The sequence below is a fragment of the Dermacentor albipictus genome, chromosome 10 (genome assembly GCF_038994185.2).
Source record: "Dermacentor albipictus isolate Rhodes 1998 colony chromosome 10, USDA_Dalb.pri_finalv2, whole genome shotgun sequence".
Lineage (NCBI taxonomy): Eukaryota > Metazoa > Arthropoda > Arachnida > Ixodida > Ixodidae > Dermacentor > Dermacentor albipictus.
Window position 1 is genome coordinate 91,241,763 of NC_091830.1, and position 23,003 is coordinate 91,264,765.

Sequence of the window (23,003 nt, forward strand, 5' to 3'; positions counted from 1 at the left end):
GTTGCTTGACGCTCACCGCGTGATAGGTGGGCGCTAAGTCCGATGCGGGGCGCATCGTAAGTGATTGCTGTGCCGTAGCGCATTGTCTTATACCCCTTGGCGGGTCGACGGGAACGCTGTCGCGTCCCACTCTTGAAGGCGAAGCTTAAGCGTCCTCCAATTTTTTTATTGTTATTTAGCCCTCGGCATTCCCATAACATATGCTCCAGAGTGGCTCTGGATTCACATGTGTTGCATTTGTCCGTAGGATATACATCCGGATATATGATATGCGAGAGCGCAGGATTCGGATACGTTCTAGTTTCTAACTGCCGCCATGCGACAGACTGCTTTTTTGTCAATTCTGCGTGACGTCGCGGGAATATGCACCTGTGTAACCTATAATGTTTCGTAATGTCATTATATGTTGTCATTCTGTCCTCCCACTCCCACTCATTTACCGCACCGCCACGTCCGGAGGGTGTCGGGGCGCCACTTGTGACTGCGGCTCGGTCCGTAAGCCCTCGAGCCACGTCGTGTGCCGCCTCGTTGTTGCCATCCTCCGCGAGGGTGTGAGCGGGTGTCCAGGTGATGTATATCTTTCTTTTGTAATTTTTCCCTCCTGCAAGAAGAATTCGTAGTGCCTCCAGGGAGATTCGGCCGTTGGCAAAGTTTCTTATTGCCGTCTGAGAGTCGCTGAATATCACGGTTGCGTTAGTCTGAGCTGCTGCGAGCGCTATGGCTACTTCTTCAGCTATCTCGTTACTTGTGGTGCGTATCGTCGCGCATGTCTTGCACCGTTTATCCCTATCGATTACGGCTGCCGTAAATCCCCGTCTGCGACTGTATCGAGCCGCGTCTACGAACACTGCGCCCTTGTCGCTGCCGAATTTCTTCTGTATTGGCTTCGCTCTGTTCTTTCTTCTGTCCTCATTGTGTTCTGGGTGCATGTTCTTTGGTAAGGGAGGTATTACCAATCTTTCCTTTGTATCTCTCGGGATGTCCACCTTGACACCATGCTGTGTGTGGTAACCTATGTCTAATCTCTCTAGGATGTGTCTGCCTGCTCTAGTCTTAGAGAGGCATTCATATTGTGCCGTACATTGCGCTTCAATGAGCTCGCTATAGTGTTGTGTAGGCCTAATTGCAGCAACTTGTCCGTGCTGGTGCTGATCGGTAGTCCTATGGCTAGTTTGTATATTTTCCGAATGAGGCATTCTAGTTTGACCTTTTCCGCGACCTGCCATTTTAAGTACGGCGCTACGTACACTATCCTACTTATTACGAAGGCCTGTATTAACGTGATCGTGTTTTCCTCTTTCATCCCGCTTTGTTTATTTGTTATCCTTCTGATTAGCCTCATGATTTGCGCTACAGTTCGCTCAAGTCTTCTGAGGGTTTCTCCGTCGTTGCCCTTGGCTTCAATGAGGAGCCCCAATACCCTGATCCTATCGACCTTGGGTATTGGTTTCCCATCGGCCGTCTTCAACTGTATCTCCTCTCTATGGGTGAGCTCTTCCCTGTAGTTGCCTGGTTTGCGACCTCTGCGAGTCGGTCTGTACAGTAACAGCTCCGATTTCTCTGCCGAGCATGTTAGCCCTGTCCCCTCTAGATATTTTTAGATTGTTTCGACCGCTGTTTGAAGCGTTTGTTCTATGTGCCCGTCACTTCCGTTTCTCACCCATAGGGTGATATTGTCTGCGTATAAGGTACGATTTAGACCCTCGATTTCTTGTAGCTTGGCTGGCAGCCCGATAAGCGCCAGATTGAATAGCATCGGTGATAAGACCGAGCCCTGTGGCGTACCTGCGCTGCCTATCTCGATATCCTCGGAAACTAGGTCCGCTATCGTGATCTTTGCCTTTCTGCCCGTTAGAAAATTGCGTACATAATCGTACGTGCACTTTCCCAGTCCTAGTTCGCCTACTCTATCCAGTATCGTTGCATGTGTTACGTTATCGAAGGCCTTTTTTAGGTGGAACCCGAGAATTGCCTTTGTCGATCTGCCCGAATCGTCTATGATCTGATGTTTTAGTTGTAACAGAGCGTCCTGCGCTGAGAGGTTTCTCCTGAATCCTATCATCGTGGGCGGGAGCGCGTCGCAGTCTTCGAGGTAGGTGGTCATCCTAGCTAGGACCACGTGCTGCATGAGTTTCCCCACGCAAGAAGTGAGAGATATGGTTGAGCCAGAAAAAATTAGGTTGCACTGGTATATGTTGCGTCGAGTTTGACGGGTAACATAGTTGAACGTTTTTATCTTTAAAGCCGCCTTTGGTGTACAGAGAGGCTCCTTGCGTAGGAAAGCTGAACACCACTGGTTAGTGGCCTGTCATTTGCATCTGTTGGCTGAACACTTGTGATAAAAGAGCTTGAGTGCCTTGAAGGAAGGAGGTTGTAATATTTGCCATGAGTTCTTTCATGATATTCTCTTCCTCCTGTAAAAGCTGCCGCTGCTGTTGATATATCATGTATGCGTGCTGTCTTAAGAGCTCGGCACTTCTGATTTGCTGATCAGCGAACAGTTCACGCAGCTCCGAGTGCCTGCTGTGTCTGCTGCGCTTCCTTGGTGGCTGTGAACATCTGGCTTCTGGGGCTGCGCGGAAACACAAGCAGTTGAATAGTTTAAAACTCTGTCTAAGACATTAATTCCAGTACAGAACCTTTTGTTCTTTTCGCTACGGACGTCATGCAAATTTTAAGACTTGCTTGCGAGGACAAAAAACTGGCGGTGGCTTAGTTAAGGTTAAGCCCAGGATTCGAAGCATACTAGCCCTTATTTTTAACGCGAGAGCGTTAAGGATCTCGTGGCGCAGAAAAAGCCGGTGTCGTCGGCGTCGGCTCAGGCGTGCGGCGCTTGCTCAGGCGTACATTTCGTTGTCGCGCCGAACGCTGGGTTGCTCGACGCTCGCCGCGTCCGATGCGGGGCGCGTAGTCGTTGCGCCGTAGCAAAGCCACCTAGAAACAGTCTCTGTAGCACGCCGCAACCTTCGCTTCTCATTCCAACGAGCAGCTCTGTCTCCAGGAGGGATCTCACCTCGTGAGTGTCTAGCAGAGGCAAGCGCAGCTGATTGTATACCGCCGCGACGCCGCGAGCGACGGCGCGAGTTGGAGCCCCGTTTCTCCTCTGTCGTGACGTCACGGTGTCACGTGGTATTGAAGGCGACACCGCCGCGCCTGAGGAGCTGGCTTGAGCTCTAGTAATATGCTTCGCATAAAAAAATGGCTGTGGCTTAGCTAAGGTTAACCCCAGGATGAGAAGCATACTAGCCTTTATTTTAGTTGTTGAACCACTGTTTAGCCTGGTGAACTGCTGTTGCTTGGGTATATTTGGTTCGGCTAGACGAAGAAACAACTCATGCGTTACTCTGCTTCGCCTTCAAAAGTGGAACGCGACAGCGTTCCCGTCGACCCGCCAAGGGGTGTAAGACAATGGGCTACGGCGCAGCGACTACGCGCCCCGCACTGGACGCGGTGAGCGTCGAGCAACGCAGCGTTCGGCGCGGCAACGAAATGTGCGCCTGAGCAAGCGACGCACTCCTGAGCCTTAGCAACAGCTCGTTTCTAAGGCAACAACGCATTCACTAGAGGCGCCTTTGTACCGCTTTGAAGCACCGTACTCGTGGCTCAGTGGTAGCGTCTCCGTCTCACACTCCGGAGACCCTGGTTCGATTCCCACCCAGTCCATCTTACAAGAGTTGAGCCAAAGCCACCTAGAAATCAGCCTCTGTAGCACGCCGCAACCATCGCTTCTCATTCCAACGAGCAGCTCTGTCTCCAGGAGGCATCTCACCTCGTGACTGTCTAGCAGAGGCAAGCGCAGCTGCTTATATACCGCAGCGACGCAGCGAGCGATGGCGCGAGTTGAAGCCCCGTTTTTCCTATGTCGTGACGTCACGGTGTCACGTGGTATTGAAGGCGACACCGCCGCACCTGAGGAGCTGGGCTGAGCTCTAGTCATATGTTCGCATAAAAGGGAGGGCTCTGGTTTTCCCTAATTTTCTGTAATTTCAGCATTGCAGATTTGTGCCCTCGAACTATAGTGCTAATTCACTCAAAGTTGTACATACTTCTTAGCAAAACATTTCTATGCACAGCTTAAGGCACTCCTATGAAATTTTAGTAGCAGAGTCGCATTTCCCGAGTTAGCGTTTACAGAATGTTTCCCGCGTTCATCATTGCTTGCGCAGGTGAGCGCGAAAAAGGTTTCTTAAAGGGCATACGCAATTAGACAGAAAGGAACCAGTGACTTACAGGACTGTGTACTTCGGATCGTTTGGGCGTCATTAGCGTCACTTGCACAGGGGCCCTATAACTTAAAGCTATTCCAATATGTTTCCATTCCAATCTCCTGACGTCAAATTTGCGCAACCACCGACGCAAGCACCGGGCGGTCACCCGCAGGGTTGTCTGAACAGACGAATGAAACGCTCTCCTCCTTCATAGGAGGTCACTTTTGTTTGCTTGAAAAACGAATAACATTGCCTACACTGAGCGGCTTGTCCTATCTAATTGGCTGACAACAGGCGATGAGAACGCTCAAGTGGAGAGGGATTCACTGGGGCAGAGCCAGTGCACTGAAAATCGATAACCGGATGAAGAGGGTGGTGCCGGCGTCTGCGATTGGTCGGCTTTCCCTTACTTAGCTTGTGGTGGCAAAGTAAGGGAAAGGTGGCATGCAACGCAAGCTCAAGAATGACGCTAAAACGGACCCTCAGCAAAGAAGAGTTGGCAGAATGATGTGGTAAACGTGCCGGAAGGCCTCGAAAACGTTACGCGGCCAAGCAAGAAGGTTTATTATACGCAAATACACCCAGGCTCTCTGGCAGGTGCGAGTAGCCAGCGTCTCAGTGATCGGCGGCAGCCATCTTTTATTCCTTTCCGAACGGGGCAGTCTGCTGCTATTCCGAAGAAAATTCAGTTTGGTTCCGCATATTATGCATCTTTATCACGCACACGACACTTTGACGCGGTAAGTTTGTGCGGTTTTGTGACGTCGCGTGACATGCAGGTGAAGTGGGTGCAGCCCGAAAACTTTTTACCAATAGCTGAAGGCTAATGGCGAAAAGGGGTCAAATCAGGAATAACCTCTTTTCGTTTTTCTGTCAAATCATGCATAATCGGTGTGTACACATCATATCAGATGGGGAGGTATCGCGGTTATGGTGACGGCGCGTGACAGACAGGGAAAGTGGTCTTGGTCGAAAAAAGTTTTTGACCAATCGTGGAGGGCTGATAGCAGAAATGGAATAGAAAAGTGTGGAATAGTTTAAGTTATAGCGCCCAAGGTGTCTGCGAAAAAAATAAATAAAAACATTCTTCGAAGCACGCAATTCTTCGAAGCACTTACAATAAGAAGGCGGAACAAATATATATTAGGTATTACCCACAACGGCACCATTACGTTCAACGTGCTTGCTTTCCCAGTTATGGTGAACATGTCCGCAGTGGCACATTTTAATTTACTGGCGCAAGCAGAGCTAGGCTTTTCCAACAAAGTGGTGAGAACCAGGCATGCAAATGACCGCAGATGCTTTTGTAAATGCAAACTCCTAACTGCGAGCCTACAACGTTAGGGAGAGAAGTCTGAGAATTCGTCAGCTGCTCACCGCAGTGGGTTCTGCGGGCAGCGTCGAGAGTTACACATAGGGATATCAATATGTTCGGTTGTAATCGCAGTTTGCAATCTTTTTCGCGGGATGCTTGTCTACATAAGCCTTGCCCCCTGCGGTTTGTGTTCTCGCACCTTCTCGCCGCGCCTCTTAAGAGCTGCGAACTGATGCGCGTACACAACGTTCACGTGAAGTTTTACGCGCTTCGTACGCACATACGTCATCGCTTTCGCGCTGTCCGAAAAGAACGCGAGTGTTATGTTGAATTCGCTGACCGGCTCGGGAGTCTTCACTTTCGTGAGGCTCGTTGCTCTCGATCCGGTAATGCAGCGCTTGGCTCATAGGAAGATGTAGGATGGCTCATAGGAAGATAGCACAATTTCGTTTCTATCTTTTGGCATTTATATTCAATTTCCTCCCCGACCCTCCTAGGAGGTAAACTGGAAGTGCTGCGCAAGAAACTATAGTGTCATTCGATGCTCGTACAGCCAAAAATTGTCTCGCCATGCCAACCATGCGAAATTCTATGTCAGTGAATGTGTTCGAAACTACCGCTACAATTAACTAGGAAAGCGTGAATGCTTTATTGATTTTGAGTATTGGTAGTAATGTTAATTTACATTAATAATCCGCAACGCCTCGTGGGATGACTTTGGTAGTGAGGAGACGCTTTAAGACCTTCTCTGTGTCTGTCCTCGCTACAATTGACATAGATGATTTCTCGCAATAGCGATAGCGCGCTTTGATCAAAGATTCTAACAGAGGAAACTATTTTAGAATGCCGACATCACAAGCCATCGTATCGGAGGCTGACGAGGGCACTGTTGCAGCTTTTGAAGACAACCGAATCGGACAAGCGGCTGTAGCCTGAACAGATGTTTATGGTGCTGTAAATACTGCTGTGCTGTGCGGTGACGGTATGCGGTGACAGTGACCGACGGTATTGTAGGTATAGCCTCCTTTGTTTCTTTATCTCTACATTGCTATCACTTTCCCTCCCCCTCGCTCCTTTCCCCAGCGCAGGGTAGCAAACCGGATCTTCCCATCTGGTTAACCTCCCCGCATTTCCCCTTTTTTCTGTCTCACTCCCTCTCTACACTAACGGTATCATTGGGAGTAATAGTTTTTGGCCAGCCCATCGCCGCTGATCGCATTCCCGCTTACTTTCCCTTTGCTACTCCTCGTATTAAAGCTGCTAGTCAGGAGTCCAAACCATACGTTGACCCCCCATAGCGGTGATGCAACAACAAGCAAATCAGTTGCTATGCTTTTTTCATATATGAAAAGTATTGACGTCTATCTCCACGTCGCAAGCTGCCGTTACCGCGGCAGCTTGCCCAACACTACCATTTGCCGGGAAAGCTATGCTGTGTCAAATAAGGACCATTAATTAGCACTGGTCAAGTTCTTCGACAGCCACCCCTCGCAGTTGCATTAAAGTTATGGTGCGCGTCGACCATACTAAATGACGCAGCAGAAAGGTTGGCTTTCCTGTACCCGTGTGCCGCGCGCCGAGTTTTTGTCTAACCCCCTTCCTGCGTGACGCTTCCCAAAAGGGCAACTGGGGGGCTGCAGAGTCCGAGGTACTTGACCCTAGTGCCGAGAAACGCTGGTTTGTAGCACTGTCAGGTCGTTCAAGGTCCACCGGTCACCTCCTGCTGAGCGCCTACCAAGCAAGGAGGCAACGCCTGACGGGGGCAGCCATCGGAGAATGGAGCCAATGGAGTGCCTCCTTCGGCCGAACATGACGTCACCTTTACAGACCCTACGATTGGATGAAAAGGACGATACCTGTACGGGTTCGCTGATTGCATGAAAAATAAGACATCTGCACAAGCTGCACGATTGGCCGAAAATGAGGTGACCCCAAAGGACGGTAGGGGTTATAAGGCAGAGGACCATGAGAAATAGAGAGACGTTCTTCTTACCGCGGGGTTCAGCGTCCGATGTGATGCCGGTCGTAACAATGGCTTTGTTACGGTTCTTTGGGTTCCTATCTCTTGTACACATTGTAAATAGACATTGGTAGAAATGATAAAGTTTATTTATGATTTAAATAATGGTATGAAGGTGTACGTACATAAACGTTCTTTTCGCTAAAACCCCCTCAACGTCTGCCAACGAACATACGCAATGGCATCATCCAAAAACTAGTGGCAGCGATAAGGATGAACTTTCGACCAAATGAGTCCGGAGAAAGTGGGAACAGCGAAGTAGAAGGAGTGTTCGACCCACGGAATTCTTTACAACTGGGAACAGGGAACTAGTGTGAGCCTTCGACAGAGGCAGTCCTTAGAAACTAGGAGCAACAGTATTGATGAGCCTTCGATCAAAAGAGTGCGGGAAAACGAGGAACAGCGAAGAAGAATGGGCCTTCAACTCAGGAAATCCTGTGCAACTCGGAATAGCTGACCGATGAACCAGGTGCCATTTTTTTTTCTTTCGATTCTTCAGATAGGAAATTTTGAGTGTTTATCCTGATCGTTGTCTGAATCGAGCATTCTTAGCAGATTTTCATTTTGCACAAATTATTTAAGGGAGCAGTCCTAATCACCACTCGGGAGCAGATGCAATGGTACTTAGTAGGTTGATGAGGCAAGACTTGCTGTCAGTGTGTGAGGACTTGGGAGTTGAGGCGGATGATGCAGTGACGGGGCCAGCCATTGAAAATGCAATGAAACAAAGTGACAATGACAACGAAAGAATTGAGACTGCTTGAAAGGTCGTTCAGGAAACATTCATGCGCGAGCTAAAACAACAAGAGTGCCATCGAACATGTCAAGAGAACGAGCAAAAACTTGTACTGCGCGAAAGGGAACATGAGCGATAAATGACAAAGCACGAAAATGGTAATGGCCGCATTCCACAAAGAGATTGAAGATGCGCAGCTGGTAAAAGCAATAAGACAACAGCTGGCTGAAAGACCTCTGGGAAGTGCGCAGGGAATGTCGGGGGAAGTCACTAGCAGATTTTCGTCGACACCAGTAGAGAGGAGTAGTACCGGTGAGGTTAGTAGCGCGCTCACAGATCTACGGGAATTGTTAGCTGTTAATGATGCCTTAGTGGCTATAGAGGCTGTTGAAGGCCATAGTTAGAGCGACGAAGGCTGTGCCAAGAGAACACTCGAAAACGCTACGTTAGCTGTGAATGAACTGGCACAGTCACCGCGCGTGTACGTCGCATGTAGTGTTAACAAGTCTTTTTACGAAGTTCATAGTACCACTGACTCCACAGGCACGAGCGCCCAAGTCGAGTCAGGGCTACGTGCCGGAGTGAAGTGCAAGCTGGTTGATGCAGTTGAGGCTAGTTCACGAGAGTGCAAGCTGCCTAGTCCAAAGGCAAATAGCTGCAATGTCCAAAGATCGGTGAAGCTGTCCGCAGGTCTAGGTAGCAGGAAGAGCGATGATTGAGGTACGAAGCATTCAAACTGCATGGGTGAGCCAACAATGGAGACAAACGAGCGGCCAGACCTCGCGATGCGTAGCTCGGGCAAAGACTGCTGCATTCTACCAGAGTCAGTTAACCTCTCCGCCAGTCAAGGCAGAGAGAGATGATTTAAGTACAAATCACTGAGACAGCGAATGTGAGACAGTGAGCCGGGCCGACGTGTTCTGTACCGCCAGCACGAGGCACGAGAACATGGACTAAAAGTGAATTCGAGGAAAAAGTGCCATAGAATGAAGCCTTGTTCAAATCTGAATGCGGCGGAAGTGTGACGCGCTGAACGAATGGAGAAACGTCAAACAGCATGAGGGGGGTGCGAAGAAAGGAAAGGTGCGATCACTGTTGACAACGCTTCCTATTAACGCTCGTCCAAGCCACCAGCTTAAACGAATCAGGGAAGCATATTCTGCGCTAACGTGGACAAAAGACACGAAGCTACGACTGCTTCAGTTCTGTCATTCTTTTTGTGGCGCAGCTTGTAGTGGGGAGGAGCGCAAGGTGGAAAAACCAGACGACGTGGTGAAGGAGACGCGACGTCACCTGGCGTCATATTTCCAGGTCGCCAAGACGCATATTGACAGTTAACTGTAACATTTCTAAGTACTGTGGAATGTGAGACCCTTTGTTGTCCCCGGACAGCTAGAATAGCAGGGAAGAAGTTTGGGCGTGTTGGTGGGATGCATTCAGACTGGGATACATAGCGCAAAAAAAAATTTCACAGGGACAAGCAGAACACAGGACGAGCGCTAACTTTCAACAAATCATTTATTGCAGCTGGTGAGTATATATATACACTCACTGGGACGCCACTACAATAGAGCAGACTGAAGGGAAGGAGGAAAAAGACAGTCATGTGACTACTATGCCCAAAAATTCAAGCTCTTTCCTTGATAAAAATATAGACGGCGTGCTAACGCACTCTTCACCTGCTCTGGCTATCTCAGCTGCTTCCACAATTTCCCTCGTAATCTTATTCCTGTGGCGATAGACAACAACGGTTCGTTCAAATAGCGGGAAGCATGGAGCCTTCGCGTCACACTTTCTACAATGGGCAGCCAGATGCCCATCTATTGCAATGCTCTCCACTTTGTTGCTATGCTCCGCCAGACGCACGTTTAAACATCTGCCCGTCTGGCCCACGTAGTACTTCCCACACGAGAGTGGGATCTTATACACAACGTTACAGGTGCATGCAACTGCAACTGCAACTGCAACTGTTACAGGTGCATGCAGTACTACGTGGGCCAGACGGGCAGATGTTTAAACGTGCGTCTGGCGGAGCATAGCAACAAAGTGGAGAGCCTTGCAATAGATGGGCATCTGGCTGCCCATTGTAGAAAGTGTGACGCGAAGGCTCCATGCTTCCCGCTATTTGAACGAACCGTTGTTGTCTATCGCCACAGGAATAAGATTACGAGGGAAATTGTGGAAGCAGCTGAGATAGCCAGAGCAGGTGAAGAGTGCGTTAGCACGCCGTCTATATTTTTATCAAGGAAAGAGCTTGAATTTTTGGGCATAGTAGTCACATGACTGTCTTTTTCCTCCTTCCCTTCAGTCTGCTCTATTGTAGTGGCGTCCCAGTGAGTGTATATGTATACTCACCAGCTGCAATAAATCATTTGTTGAAAGTTAGCGCTCGTCCTGTGTTCTGCTTGTTGTTGCATGCACCTGTAACGTTGTGTATAAGATCCCACTCTCGTGTGGGAAGTACTACGTGGGCCAGACGGGCAGATGTTTAAACGTGCGTCTGGCGGAGCATAGCAACAAAGTGGAGAGCATTGCAATAGATGGGCATCTGGCTGCCCATTGTAGAAAGTGTGACGCGAAGGCTCCATGCTTCCCGCTATTTGAACGAACCGTTGTTGTCTATCGCCACAGGAATAAGATTACGAGGGAAATTGTGGAAGCAGCTGAGATAGCCAGAGCAGGTGAAGAGTGCGTTAGCACGCCGTCTATATTTTTATCAAGGAAAGAGCTTGAATTTTTGGGCATAGTAGTCACATGACTGTCTGTTTCCTCCTTCCCTTCAGTCTGCTCTATTGTAGTGGCGTCCCAGTGAGTGTATATATATACTCACCAGCTGCAATAAATCATTTGTTGAAAGTTAGCGCTCGTCCTGTGTTCTGCTTGTCCCTGTAAAATTTTTTTTTGCGCTATGTATCCCAGTCTGAATGCAGCTAGAATAGCTTTCAAGCCCCGAACACCTCGTGTGCGGCCTAAAGTGCGCGTCCGTCGTAGAGAATGCCATATTCAGCTAACAGCTCTTCCAACCAACTAGGCACAATCATAAGCACGACGAAAGTATTCCGCGTTGTGCTACGGCGGCTACTCTGGTTCGGGCTTTTTAGCCTCTAGCGAGATGACGGCAAGCGACTTCACTTTTGGACAGCCACGTCCAGTCCAAAAGCCTAAGTATATAAGATAATTGCTTTTGTTTCAAACTAAACATAAGCAGATAAGCCTTCGTATGTAGTGACTAGAAAAGTGGCGCTACATTCGCCTTCGTGTCGTAAGCGTGTACATGGCAAAAACTCGTTACAAATATATAAAGCTGTGCAGAAGAACGCAAGCTAATTCCACCGGTTGTTTATTTTATAATTTGCAGGAAAGGTCAAAATATACGTGTTTAGCACAGTTTCCCTCCTGTCAAGGCAGAGCGACGGGCAGTTCTTCCAATTTGCGAGCCAGGCTATCGACTCTCGCTCTAACTTCTCAGCATTCCGGAAGGCGGAACTCTTTTATTTTTGTATGTTGCATGATAAAAATTTCTGGTTATAAAACAACCACGCACTTTGTGAAGTGCCCACTGAAGCTTTAAACACCACCTTGGTGAGCTTTGCTTTACCCCAAAGTAAACTAGTTCTTCAAATATGGATCGTCAGGGCTTTCAGGCTTTCTCAACGCTTTCAGTTATTCGAGCCGGTACCTATACTGCAATATTATCCCATAGTTTGGCAAAGAAAGTTACCTAGGCATGTAAAGCACGCTACACGGTGTGGTTAAAAAGGATATTTGCTCAATTAAATCACATGGGGGTCTTTTGCCTCTTGCAGAAAGATCATTGTATGTTAGAACCAATTCACAGAAATGCTTTCATTACGTCTTGATGGGTCTGCGTCTTTGTCTCTCCGCATGTTCCCTTCAGCGTTCTGCACGAAACATTGCCAACATAGCTGGATAAATCGGCCCGACCAGGAGCAATCCTGGAGTGCAGGTTGTCATTATAACTAGCTGACAATGCTGATACTACTAATATCTAGTAATAATAATAATAATATATGGGGTTTTACGTGCCAAAACCACTTTCTGATTATGAGGCACGCCGTAGTGGGGGACTCCGGAAATTTCGACCACCTGGGGTTCTTTAACGTGCACCTAAATCTAAGTACACGGGTGTTTTCTCATTTCGCCCCCATCGAAATGCGGCCGCCGTGTCCAGGATTCGATCCCGCGACCTCGTGCTCAGCAGCCTAACACCATAGCTACTGAGCAACCGCGGCGGGTAAATATCTAGTAATAATGTCTACTAATGTCTAATAATACTACCACTAGTCTAATAATAATGTGAAACTAATGTCTAATATCAAGCTGCGGAGACTGCAAATACGTTATGTGAAGGTTGCATGGTATTTGCATAAATTCATAGAAAAATATGACTTCATCCGGCCGCTGCGTATTTGGAGAAGAGGAAAAGGTTTTTAATTGGCTATGAATTCTTCAAACATTTGACCCGCTAAACAAAGCTGTCTCATTTATCTCGCCGTAATCTTTGTCACGCAGTCGCACGTTTGCCGGCAGTTGGACAGTTTGACAGTTTCGGTCATCTCATGTGAGCGACGCAACAAAAACTCAAATATTGCTTAGCCCTTAATGTCTTCTTTTTTTAATTTCATCTGTCAGCGCAAATGAATATGTGACATGGATTTCACTGTCGAATGTCAGTGTTTAATTAGTGCGTGTTCTGGTTATACTGATGAACAGCGTTGGAAACTTATTCTGACATGACATGGGGCATTATAAAAGGAAGATTTATACCTGGCTTTAGGAATATGCATTCGGCCAAGGCAAGCAGCAACGTTAGTTAGGGCTATAAATTCTTTGACGAACATCCTCGAAAGTTCATCTTCACTGGCCACTATGAACGACCCTTCTACGTGGTAAGTTCGGCATGTTGTTGCAATCGGAAGTTATTTCCACAAATATTGCTTCCTTACTAGTCATGCGTTTTGCGCCAGCCATTACTAACAACTCTCTTCTCTACACAGTTTCCAGACGTACGTGGCTGTCAAGATGAAGTCCTACTCTTCGGTCGTCGCGTTGATTGTTCTCCTGGCTGGTAAGAAATTGCAGAAATTCAAACTCTGAATCGCGCCCAACATATTTAGACTGCTATTTGTAAAACCCGCCGTTGTTGCTCAGTGGCTGTGGTGTTGGGCTGCTGAGCACGAGGTCACGGAATCGCATCCCAGCCACGGCGGCCGCACTTCGGTGGGGGCAAAATGCGCAAACACCCGTACACTAAGATTTAGGTGCACGTTAAAGAACCCCAGGTGGTCGAAACTTCCGGAATCCTCCACTACGGCGTGCCTCATAATCAATAAGTGGCTTCGGCACGTTAAACCCCATAACTTAATTTAACTGCTATTTGGAATCGCAAGCCTTTGGAATCCCGTAGCTGTAATTCTTGGGCTCAATACAGCAGGATGAAAAGTCCCTTTGTACTTTGACCTTTCACAAAGCTTCATCCTTGATTGGGCTGCTCGTAGGCACATTCTCACGTGAATCACAAAATGATTCAGTCCACGCATATGGCGCAGATCCGACGTACTGTGCGAATGAGTGTAAGTATGCGAAGTTTTGATGACCCACAGAGGCAAAGTAGCTCATACGACTTGATCGAAACAGCGTGAACATTTTCCCTGAAGAATGCATAATTCGGCCGGAAGGGTGGCCATTGCACATAAGGCGGATTTTTATCAAAATAAAAAAAACGCACTAAGTAACAGGACACGACGAGCTTCGCCTTCGAGAAACTCTCGGCAGAGAACAAGGACGAAGTGAGACACGCAGCAAATTTCGAGTACGAGCGCGTCGCGTAACTTCTGTCTTTGTGGTCACGTGGAACATGGTGCATGCGCAATGTTTATAAGTAAACTGTTGCTATTGGACGCTCCTAGCCCGCCAGCATTCTCACAGTGCTAGTCTATATGAGGGAAATTCTTTAAAATGCTGCACTCCATCTATTTTACACGTGAGTCCTCGCGCTAATGATTCAAGGTGTGGCCTACTGTGGTGCGAGATGCAGAATGCAAACACACACACCACAGACACGCACACACACGAAAGTATATATATATATATATATATATATATATATATATATATATCTATATATATATATATATATATATATATATATATATATATATATATATATATATATATATATATGAACAGGGATATGTCTTCGCCTGAAACGCACGTAGAGAAAACCACAGGCGCAGGTTTATGAAAGTGTATCACGCACGCAGTTATGGCTACGCGCCTTGTCCTGCATTTCTTACGCGTAGTGTGTTTTGTATCGCATTCAAACTCGGCGAAATTCTGCACATACAACGCGCTGTAGTGTTCGATGTATTGCGAAACATTTTAGAGGAACTTGTCCGTACAGCATTGAAGACAAATTGCCAGGAAGAAAGAAACAACCACAATACTAGATTACGCTTCATAAACGTTCTAGAAAGAGGAGAATCCATGAACCTTCAGGAAACTAGGAGTAAAAAATTACCGACGATTACGTTACTTCCTAATGCGAAATTTGAGCGCAGCAAATAAGCTGTTTCACCTTTTCGATAGATTGAGGCAAAGGAATCGAGAAACACATGTATGCGCTATCACAGAATTTTTTTTTTATTTTTCACACGTATTCCTTTAACAAAGACTGCACTAACAGTTCTTGACAGTCATGAAGGAAGCTTTGTGGTCGGAGAAATAGACTGATATATGTTCGACTTGGTACACCAATGCTTGATTCTCAAAGACGAGATCTATACAAGTGCCTCGCGAGGTTGTCACAGCCGTGGGACGCGTTACGAGCGAGAGGAACGGGATGTTCTCCCGCATAAGTGTTAGGAAATTGCTGTTTGTCTTTATGTCAACATTAAAGTCCCCCACTACTAACATCGGTGTGGATCGATGGACGGTTAATGCGAGTTGCAGGAAGTGCACGACGTCTTTCGTGAGTGCGGTAGCGGACTCACGAAAGCGGTATCAGTCGGTCGCTGCTAGCGCTGGGGGGATGAAAGGGGGGCGGAGCTGCTTACGAGGCCGACGACAACGCCGACGCGAAACCCAGGAACGGACGCCAAAGAGCCCTTTGTGTAGCCAGCCCTCCTCCACAGTCTCTCCTCCTCCCTTCCATCATCCTCCCTCGCCCGGAGAGCCGACAGCGCGCATGCGCGGCGGCGGAGCAGATTCGTCGGCGAGCTGGTTACGAGGCCGACGACGACGCGAAACCCAGGAACGGACGCCAAAGAGCCATTTGTGTAGCCAGCCCTCCTCCACAGTCTCTCCTCCTCCCTTCCATCATCCTCCCTCGCCCGGAGAGCCGACAGCGCGCATGCGCGGCGGCGGTGCAGCAGATTCGTCGGCGAGCTGGTTACGAGGCCGACGACAACGCCGACAACGCCGACGACAACGCCGACGACGACGCGAAACCCAGGAACGGACGCCAAAGAGCTGCGCTCTAAAATGAATATCACGTCAGTCTACCCTTAATAATGCAAGGGCTCACGCCATGAAATATTTGATTCTTTATTCCTATGTCTCAGTGCTTGTTTTAACTTCAAACCACTGTTAAATACCCCCCAATTTATAGATACGAAGTGTTCATAGTAAGAGGAACGAGGAATATTGACACGGCAAACAGCGAATCCTACATGCACCTGCGAAAGATTGCCGACGCTTCCTGCTACCTATGCCACCTGTTAGTGCTCAACCGGTGCCGAGATTTCTCTGCGTTCACTCTTCTAGCAGTGGGGTGGCCCTAATCTTGATTATGGTGAAGTGCAAATACTTCATCTTTGCATCTGTACTTGGAGTAGCACTGGGAAGACAATTTAGCCTGCGTGATAATTGTGCGATTTTTCGTGTACAAACGCTTCCTCTTCATGAGGCATAGAAGGTAAGAATAAACGAGTTATTTGAGATTACTGAAATGGTCGATCTTTCTTGGGTGCAGTTGTCATGGACTTCAGCTCCGGCCTATTGCCAAGTAAGCAGACTCCATCTGATGCCACTGGTGAGTAGTTGGAGGTACGAATGGCGCATGCTGCAATTTTTTTCAAAAGCAGAATATGCGTAATTTTTGCAGAATGCCAAGCAAAATAGGCGAGAAAGGCCCGATTTGCTCTTCATGCGCGCTCGTGAAATAATATACAGTAAATTACGCAAGCGCGTGCTTCAAACATATCGACTAAATTGCGGCATGTATGTGGTCGTTGTGCCGGCCTTTTCGGTATGGAGAGATAGAGACGTTTATAATACCAGTTGCCTGATGACATATACCTATATAAGTTTGCCTTTCACGCAATAATGATAGGCGAAAGTTGTGTGGCAACAGTTACGTCGTGTGAGTACCGAAGAATTTTCCAATGGGGCCTTGTGTAACTGCACCTAGGCAAATTGTAACATGAATGGCCGCAAATGAATTGTGGTTCTGTTTTTCTCGCAGTTAGCAATCTGCACGCTCGTACTCGCAATAATTCTGCTCAAGGCAGATTTAGTGTCATTAACATAGTTTCCTTATCAGAGAAATGAGAGGAAAATATGTTTTAAAGGTAATTCCACACAAAGGCAGAAAATAAAAAGGACAGCGCAGTAATTTTTATCTGCAACCCTAACGCAACACAAATATTACTTCATCTTGAATCGTATATTCCTTAATTATATGCAAAGTGTTTTGAACGGAAAGTACTATGAGCTCACCAACAATTACTGCAGTCCGCATTGCACTTGCTTGACCTACATCCGTATTATATGCTGCAATCATTTGCAAAGAAACAGGTTATGTGTAATTTCTGCGCATAATCTGCACATTTCTGCAAGCGTTTCACGTCTTCTTCCGCAAACCACGCTGGTGTATGGTTTTTCTGTTAAATGGATATATTATTGCGATATGAATTTTAAGTACATGCCAGTAAATTTCTGCCGTCTTCGTCCTCGTGGGTGTCGCCATGAGGTTCCACATTAAGTACAAGCGTGATAATATCGCCGATTCGTGCCGTATTCTATTGCTGTGAGGGAAGACATGGGAGTGTAAGCTTAACTTTTGTTTGCTTCTTACGGCGGAGTCTTCTCGCGCGCGCAAGAAACGAAGGTGTGGATGTCGGAGACCGACTATTCATGGGAACCAGGCCGGAAAATGGGAGATTGGCGAGCATTGGGAATTGGGAGGCAAGGACGCAAAGTAGGGCACGTTAAACTTCTACTCTGGCTGCGGCGGTGCAGACCGAGGCTAATCGTGCTTGGGTGCGTGCTTCCGCCTAGAGAATCCGCCGTAGCGCATTTTTGCTCTTGTGTAAGAGCCACTTTTATTAATTTTATTTTTCTATTTTCTGTTGGCTTGTGCCATGTTTTCAGCTGAGAGCTACTGGTATTTGTTGGATTCACCAGACGTGTCTCCACGCACGGTTGTTTCAAGGTGAGTTGCATTCGCTTCGAGTGTTGTCTTATCTGTCATTTCAGCTCGCTGCCCCATTGTTGTAGCGATTTGATATCCCCCTCCTCTTCCTTTTTTTTTGTTGCCCTCCCGCTCATGCTGACGAATCTGTCAGCAGCACCTCATTGCTCCATTCTCGTGTATGCTAAAGTGATATTGCAACCTCCAGGATGTAGGGATCGATACACATCGTTTATTCCGTATTTCACCATGTGCCTTTCCGTGGTACTTGAAGGTGATAAGGTCTAGACACGGTTCCCTTGATACTCTGGTCCCCTTTCTAGTAGAGAAACTGTGGTTCTAAGACGGGTTTCAGTGCATGTCTTTCAATGAGCCAATTGATGGCGTTTGCTTTCTTTGAAGTGAGGCTTTAACCGCAGTCGAATTCATCTCGTTGAAGTGGTCTAGTACGAGTAGCGTGTTGTTTTTTGGTATCTTTGATCCCCGCGCTCATGAGGTATGTGCAAAAGCCTTACATATAATGTGAAAGAAGAAAGAAAAAGAGGCAGTTCAAGGCAGATATTATCTCCGGCTGGCTACCAGTACATGGGAGGAGGAAAGGGATGCGATCGGTGGGAGGGAGAAAAAGATCGAGAAAAGAAAAAAAGACACGCACAATACAAAAATGTTTTGCGAGCACTTTGATGCTGGTTGCGAAAACGTTCCTAGCCTGAAGGGAATGCTCACAATGTCCATAGAATGGACAATACTCAAATACCTACTTTGCCGAAGGAAAAGGAAGCAGCAGACCACGCATACATTCAGAAGCAAGTTTTCACCGAACCGAGGTGGGCGAAAGGATTCTTCCAGTACGAGAGGCACCGAAAGATTCATAAATACCAAACCATTGTGCGAAACTAAATGAACATGTATATCGCAGTTTCAAACACCCTGACGACTGGACGCATCTCTAGACACTAACTCAAACCACAGAGCCCAGACAAGGTGGCTTGGCAATGAAGATCGTCAGAAATCTGGACGACCATTTGATTTAAGGCCTAACGACATCCTTTTAAAGCCATTCGAAAGTGGGAACACAACCAAAGGAACGGAATAACGCCCGGAAAGCCTTCAGGCATCACCCATACGCGACCCATAATTCTGGAGTCCTATCTAGTAACACATTCCGAATACGAGCTGTGTATTCGCCAGAAACCTAATGTAGATGGCCCGCGTTTTGTTGCTGACTCAATGAATGACGTCAGGCCGCATTTTTCAACTCAAGGTGTCCTACCTTAATTCGTGGAAGTAGTACTGGATCGTTGGACCACACATAGGAAATGCATACTCCCACTAGTCCTTCAACTATCAGTTTAAGAAGTAGCTCATGATGCCATCTTTAAAAAACTTATCGCAAAATAATTTGCTGCAATGAATGTACACTTGCATTCCAGCGTTTTTAAAGAACAGCATGGCGGCCGTAGAAGTTGATATCCTGAGAACAGAAGAGAAATAGTCCCAAATACATGCACTCCTGAGGAATCGGTCTTTTGAGATTTTCTCTTCAACATCACCATGAAGAACCTCACAGTTTTAGAGAAGATATCACACGTTCATCACGCAGTATGCGCTAGCGGCAATAGCACTTGGGCAACTCGAGGCTCGGATGAAGAATAGGTGGATTTCCTGCAAGCGGAGGTAAACTGCGTCACGAAACACGCCGAAAAGTGCAGCCTGGAATGCTCCCCAGAAAAAGCCAAGCTCTTCATCCTCAGAAAGTACCAAACAGAAAAACCACAGGTAGAAAAGCCAACGATATTCACCTTACCCAATACCTAAACAGAGAGTCCACACACTCCGCATATCGTGTGTTTACATGCACCGTAGCGGTGTCTATGAGCAACATAAAAGCACTAAGAAAAATTTCCAAATCGTAGGTCGTCTGATCAATAGACCGGCCAGTCCAACAAATAGCATGAAGGAGGAAGACCTACAAAGCTTGACTCAGGCTCTTATCGTCAGTAGAGTCACACCACACCTTATCTCAACATAATGTGATTAGATAACGGCCAAAAAGACCTGTAATTTCGAACAGCCTACAAAAAAGACATTTGGCCTTCCCCCAGCCGCAGGAATAACAAACTTCTATCCCTCTTTATCCAAAAAATCTTAGGCGAACTCATTGAGGCCCAACCGTATGTGCATATCGCAAGCGTCAGCCTCAATAGAAATGGAGAACGACTGTTCGAAGATTGGGATACCGCGTGACGACAACGAACAATCAACAAGCACTCCTCAATTCCGTACATATGCTATCAATGGTAATTCCTCGTCCGCGTAATAAGCAGTGCAAATATGGCTTGGGCAGGGAGAAAGGATGAGCCAAAGAAAAAAAAACAGGATAAGGCACACTCGCCACTGCTATCCGAACACATGCAGCCATGCACCCGAATCGCGAAGGCATGGTAATGAGCCTGGCAGGACACAGACATGAGGAACTGGTATCAACCTCCAGAGACATGCACAACGTCACCGCGGCAGAGGAGGCCGCTATCATTTTCGTCATCTCAGCATCTAGACAGAATCAGACATTATATATCCTTACTGAATGTCAATCACCATGTCGAGCCTAGGTGAACGGCCATCTGCGCAAAGGGCCTTGGGTATCCTCTACCGCCGGAACGAAATATCCCGCACCACGATAATCTGCACACATGACAAAACCCTAGCAATAAACCATCTTGCACCGATGACAACCCGAGGTCATTTAATTCGTGCACCGCAAACGACACCTCAATACTTTAGTACACAAGAGCTGTGCACCTACGATTAAATGGCGGCATCGCTCGAGAAGAACGGTACCGCCACCTCACAAGAGCTGAAGTCACGGCCTAGAGGCAACTCCTGACCAACATCTACTTTCCCTTCACGCTCATCCATGCCACCCACCTTTTATCAACTGTGCTGTCCTCTCAGGATAGAGCGAGCGACCCTGTACAACACCATGTGGGCTTGCCAAGAAATTTCTAATAACTCTCTCAAACAAAACTAAATGCAGCAGCACTGAGAGTTGTTCCTGCCCCGTAATCCCTAATGGGGTCCTGAACTGAAGGCTCAGTGAACCGCTGGGTTCCACCCCGGTCGACGCCTCATGAAATAACGTTTTGTCTCTCCCGCTCCAATGATCTGTAATAGGCTTGAAGGCTAGCCAACGCGAAATAGCTGACTCCTTTTTTGTTAGCTGTGTTCTCGCGCGCCAGGTTCTGCCTCAAGCGGAATGCAGCAGGAAGGGAAAGTCGCTCGCCTTTACTGCCACTCTTCATACCGCGAGCGTTTTCAGACCGAGTGCCGCGGTCATTGAGTGCAATGTTTTCGTGCTTGCGCATGCTTAGGTGCCAATGTGAACGTAAATAACCTATTAAACTTATGTTTCCAGCAGTTTATACAGATGACAAAACCACTAGCCTCTCTGCGTATACCTTCTGTACAAATTGCTATTTCATTCAATGCTTCTCCTTTCGGGCGAAAGTGTTATTGTTTGTTGAGTAGTGGCAGTAAATCTTAATGCTAATGGTATCATTCTGTTTTTCAGGGGAAAGGCCAAAAGGGAGACGTCGACCTTGCCACAAGTGCAGCGATTACTGCACAATGAGCTGCCTCCTGAGTATTAGCGAACCACAACATGGCACCTACTGCGCCTGCCGGGGCTCTTACGACACCTGTTGCACCGCGATGTGCTTGTTTACTGCGCATCATTTGCACTACCTTCTGTTAGTGCTTTCTGCTCAAACAAAAAGGGAATAAATGTGCACTATGCTTCATAGCAGCATATCGACAGTGATATGTATAAGATCCCCCCTTTTTTTGACGCCATGATAATCGCCGCAAATATGTTTGCTCCAATTTCGCTGAACACTAAAGAAGAGACGCTTAAAGCTGATACGATGTCAAGGCGTGATAGGCAGCGAAATGTGCAGGTGTGGATGTTACGCAGTGAAGTTTTCTGTCATAATTAGGGGATGTCGGTTGCCACAGCTTCTTTCCTCATTTTTTTTTACGGCTGCTATCTTGGCTGCTCCGTTCCCTCCACAGTGATCCCATGCGAAGGCAGTGGGGCTTCGTCGTCGTCGCTTCGCGGTCGACGACAACGTCGCCCAGCACGTTAGATGGCACCGGCTGCCGAGGGAGCTGATATTGAGACCATACGCGGCATTACAACCGCGCCTGCAACCGTGTGTGTCATTTTCGCATTTCGCTCCCATCGAAATGCGGCCAGCGTGGCCGAGATTTGATCTCGCGACTTTGGGCTGTTGAGCACGAGCCCGTCCTCGGTAGCCGCATTTCACTGGGGGCGAAATGCAAGATAGCCGCGAACTTATGGTTAGGCGCACGTTAAAAAAACCTCTGGTGGTCCAAATCTCTGGAGACGAGGAGTACGGTGTACCTCATATTAATATCGCGGTTTTGGCAGTTAACGCCCCAAAAATATATTTTTGACCATGTGCAGAGTGATCACATACCACACCGATGGACGTACGGGTGCCCGGCCCCTTGCGTTTAGGCCACACGGATTATATATTAAGGAGCTTTTTTTATTCGCTTCCCCAATTGGTTTCAAAATAAAGATAAGTCGCTTTGCAATGCGGTAGGGGTGGTGGTAATGATGTCTGGATGCAGGGTTAGGCCAACAAACCCGTCCTTCAACTCATCCGACTAAGCGACTGTCTCAGTGCCAAATATGGCACAATGTGTCGATCAGCCTTTTCTCTCACAGAAACATCAGAAGGCGTAACACTTGAACTGTAATCCTTTTGACGGCACTGCGATGAACAAGGGTGCGCAGTTGCACTTGTCGGCCTCTAGGAAACGCCCGGGAAAGGTAGCTGTCCAATTGGAGAGTGCAGTTATTTGCCGTTAGAACATAGCCTCAACTACATACGCATGGTGAACGATAATGTTATCAGTTGGCCGCACTTTGATTTCTTGCCATTTAATCCTAGCTTTGGTTCCTGTACGCTCTGATACGGCGCCGTAAGGTAAAAGGGCTGCCACATCGGTTGCACGCATAAGAAATGTTTGGGTGATAAGATGTGTAGGAGCAGAGCTACTTGGTGAATTGTGCCCTGATGTATATTTTAGCATATTATTTCTAAATAAGGCTGTTGGAGTTTGACACTCATATCGTTAGCTCATGTCTGCCTATTAAGTGATGTGCCACTCTTAAATTTTAAGTTTTCCCTTTCCTTTTCAGACCCTCTAATCACTCTAAAGGTGTCCAACTTCCTCTAATAAACAATTTATTTTCCCTAGGC

At 47.4% G+C, this 23,003-nt stretch overlaps 1 protein-coding gene across 6 annotated transcripts; it reads left to right on the forward strand.

The window, feature by feature from the left end:
* Nucleotides 1–296: 296 nt before the first annotated feature.
* LOC135918148 (uncharacterized) lies at nt 297–21,567 on the forward strand. Of its 6 annotated transcripts, none has more exons than XM_065451807.1 (5): nt 315–567; nt 13,298–13,368; nt 16,273–16,332; nt 17,673–17,733; nt 21,284–21,562. In XM_065451807.1, the coding sequence occupies exons 2-5, from the start codon at nt 13,323–13,325 to the stop codon at nt 21,360–21,362; spliced, it is 246 nt and encodes an 81-aa protein (XP_065307879.1). In that variant the 5' UTR covers nt 315–567; nt 13,298–13,322; the 3' UTR covers nt 21,363–21,562. The 6 variants fall into 6 exon arrangements, with proteins under 6 accessions (XP_065307876.1, XP_065307879.1, XP_065307881.1 ...); XM_065451809.1 differs by lacking the exon at nt 315–567 and adding an exon at nt 1,377–1,487 and having other exon boundaries at nt 21,284–21,564; XM_065451808.2 differs by lacking the exon at nt 315–567 and adding an exon at nt 1,928–2,092 and having other exon boundaries at nt 21,284–21,564.
* Nucleotides 21,568–23,003: the final 1,436 nt, after the last annotated feature.

Bases quoted from the DNA above. Each gene is read 5' to 3' on its own strand.
- LOC135918148 (XM_065451804.1), top strand. From the start codon at position 384: ATGTTTCGTAATGTCATTATATGTTGTCATTCTGTCCTCCCACTCCCA. The intron at 16,333-17,672 runs GTGAGTAGTTGG...CCATGTTTTCAG, and splicing joins GACTCCATCTGATGCCACTG to CTGAGAGCTACTGGTATTTG. The intron at 17,734-21,283 runs GTGAGTTGCATT...TCTGTTTTTCAG, and splicing joins CCACGCACGGTTGTTTCAAG to GGGAAAGGCCAAAAGGGAGA.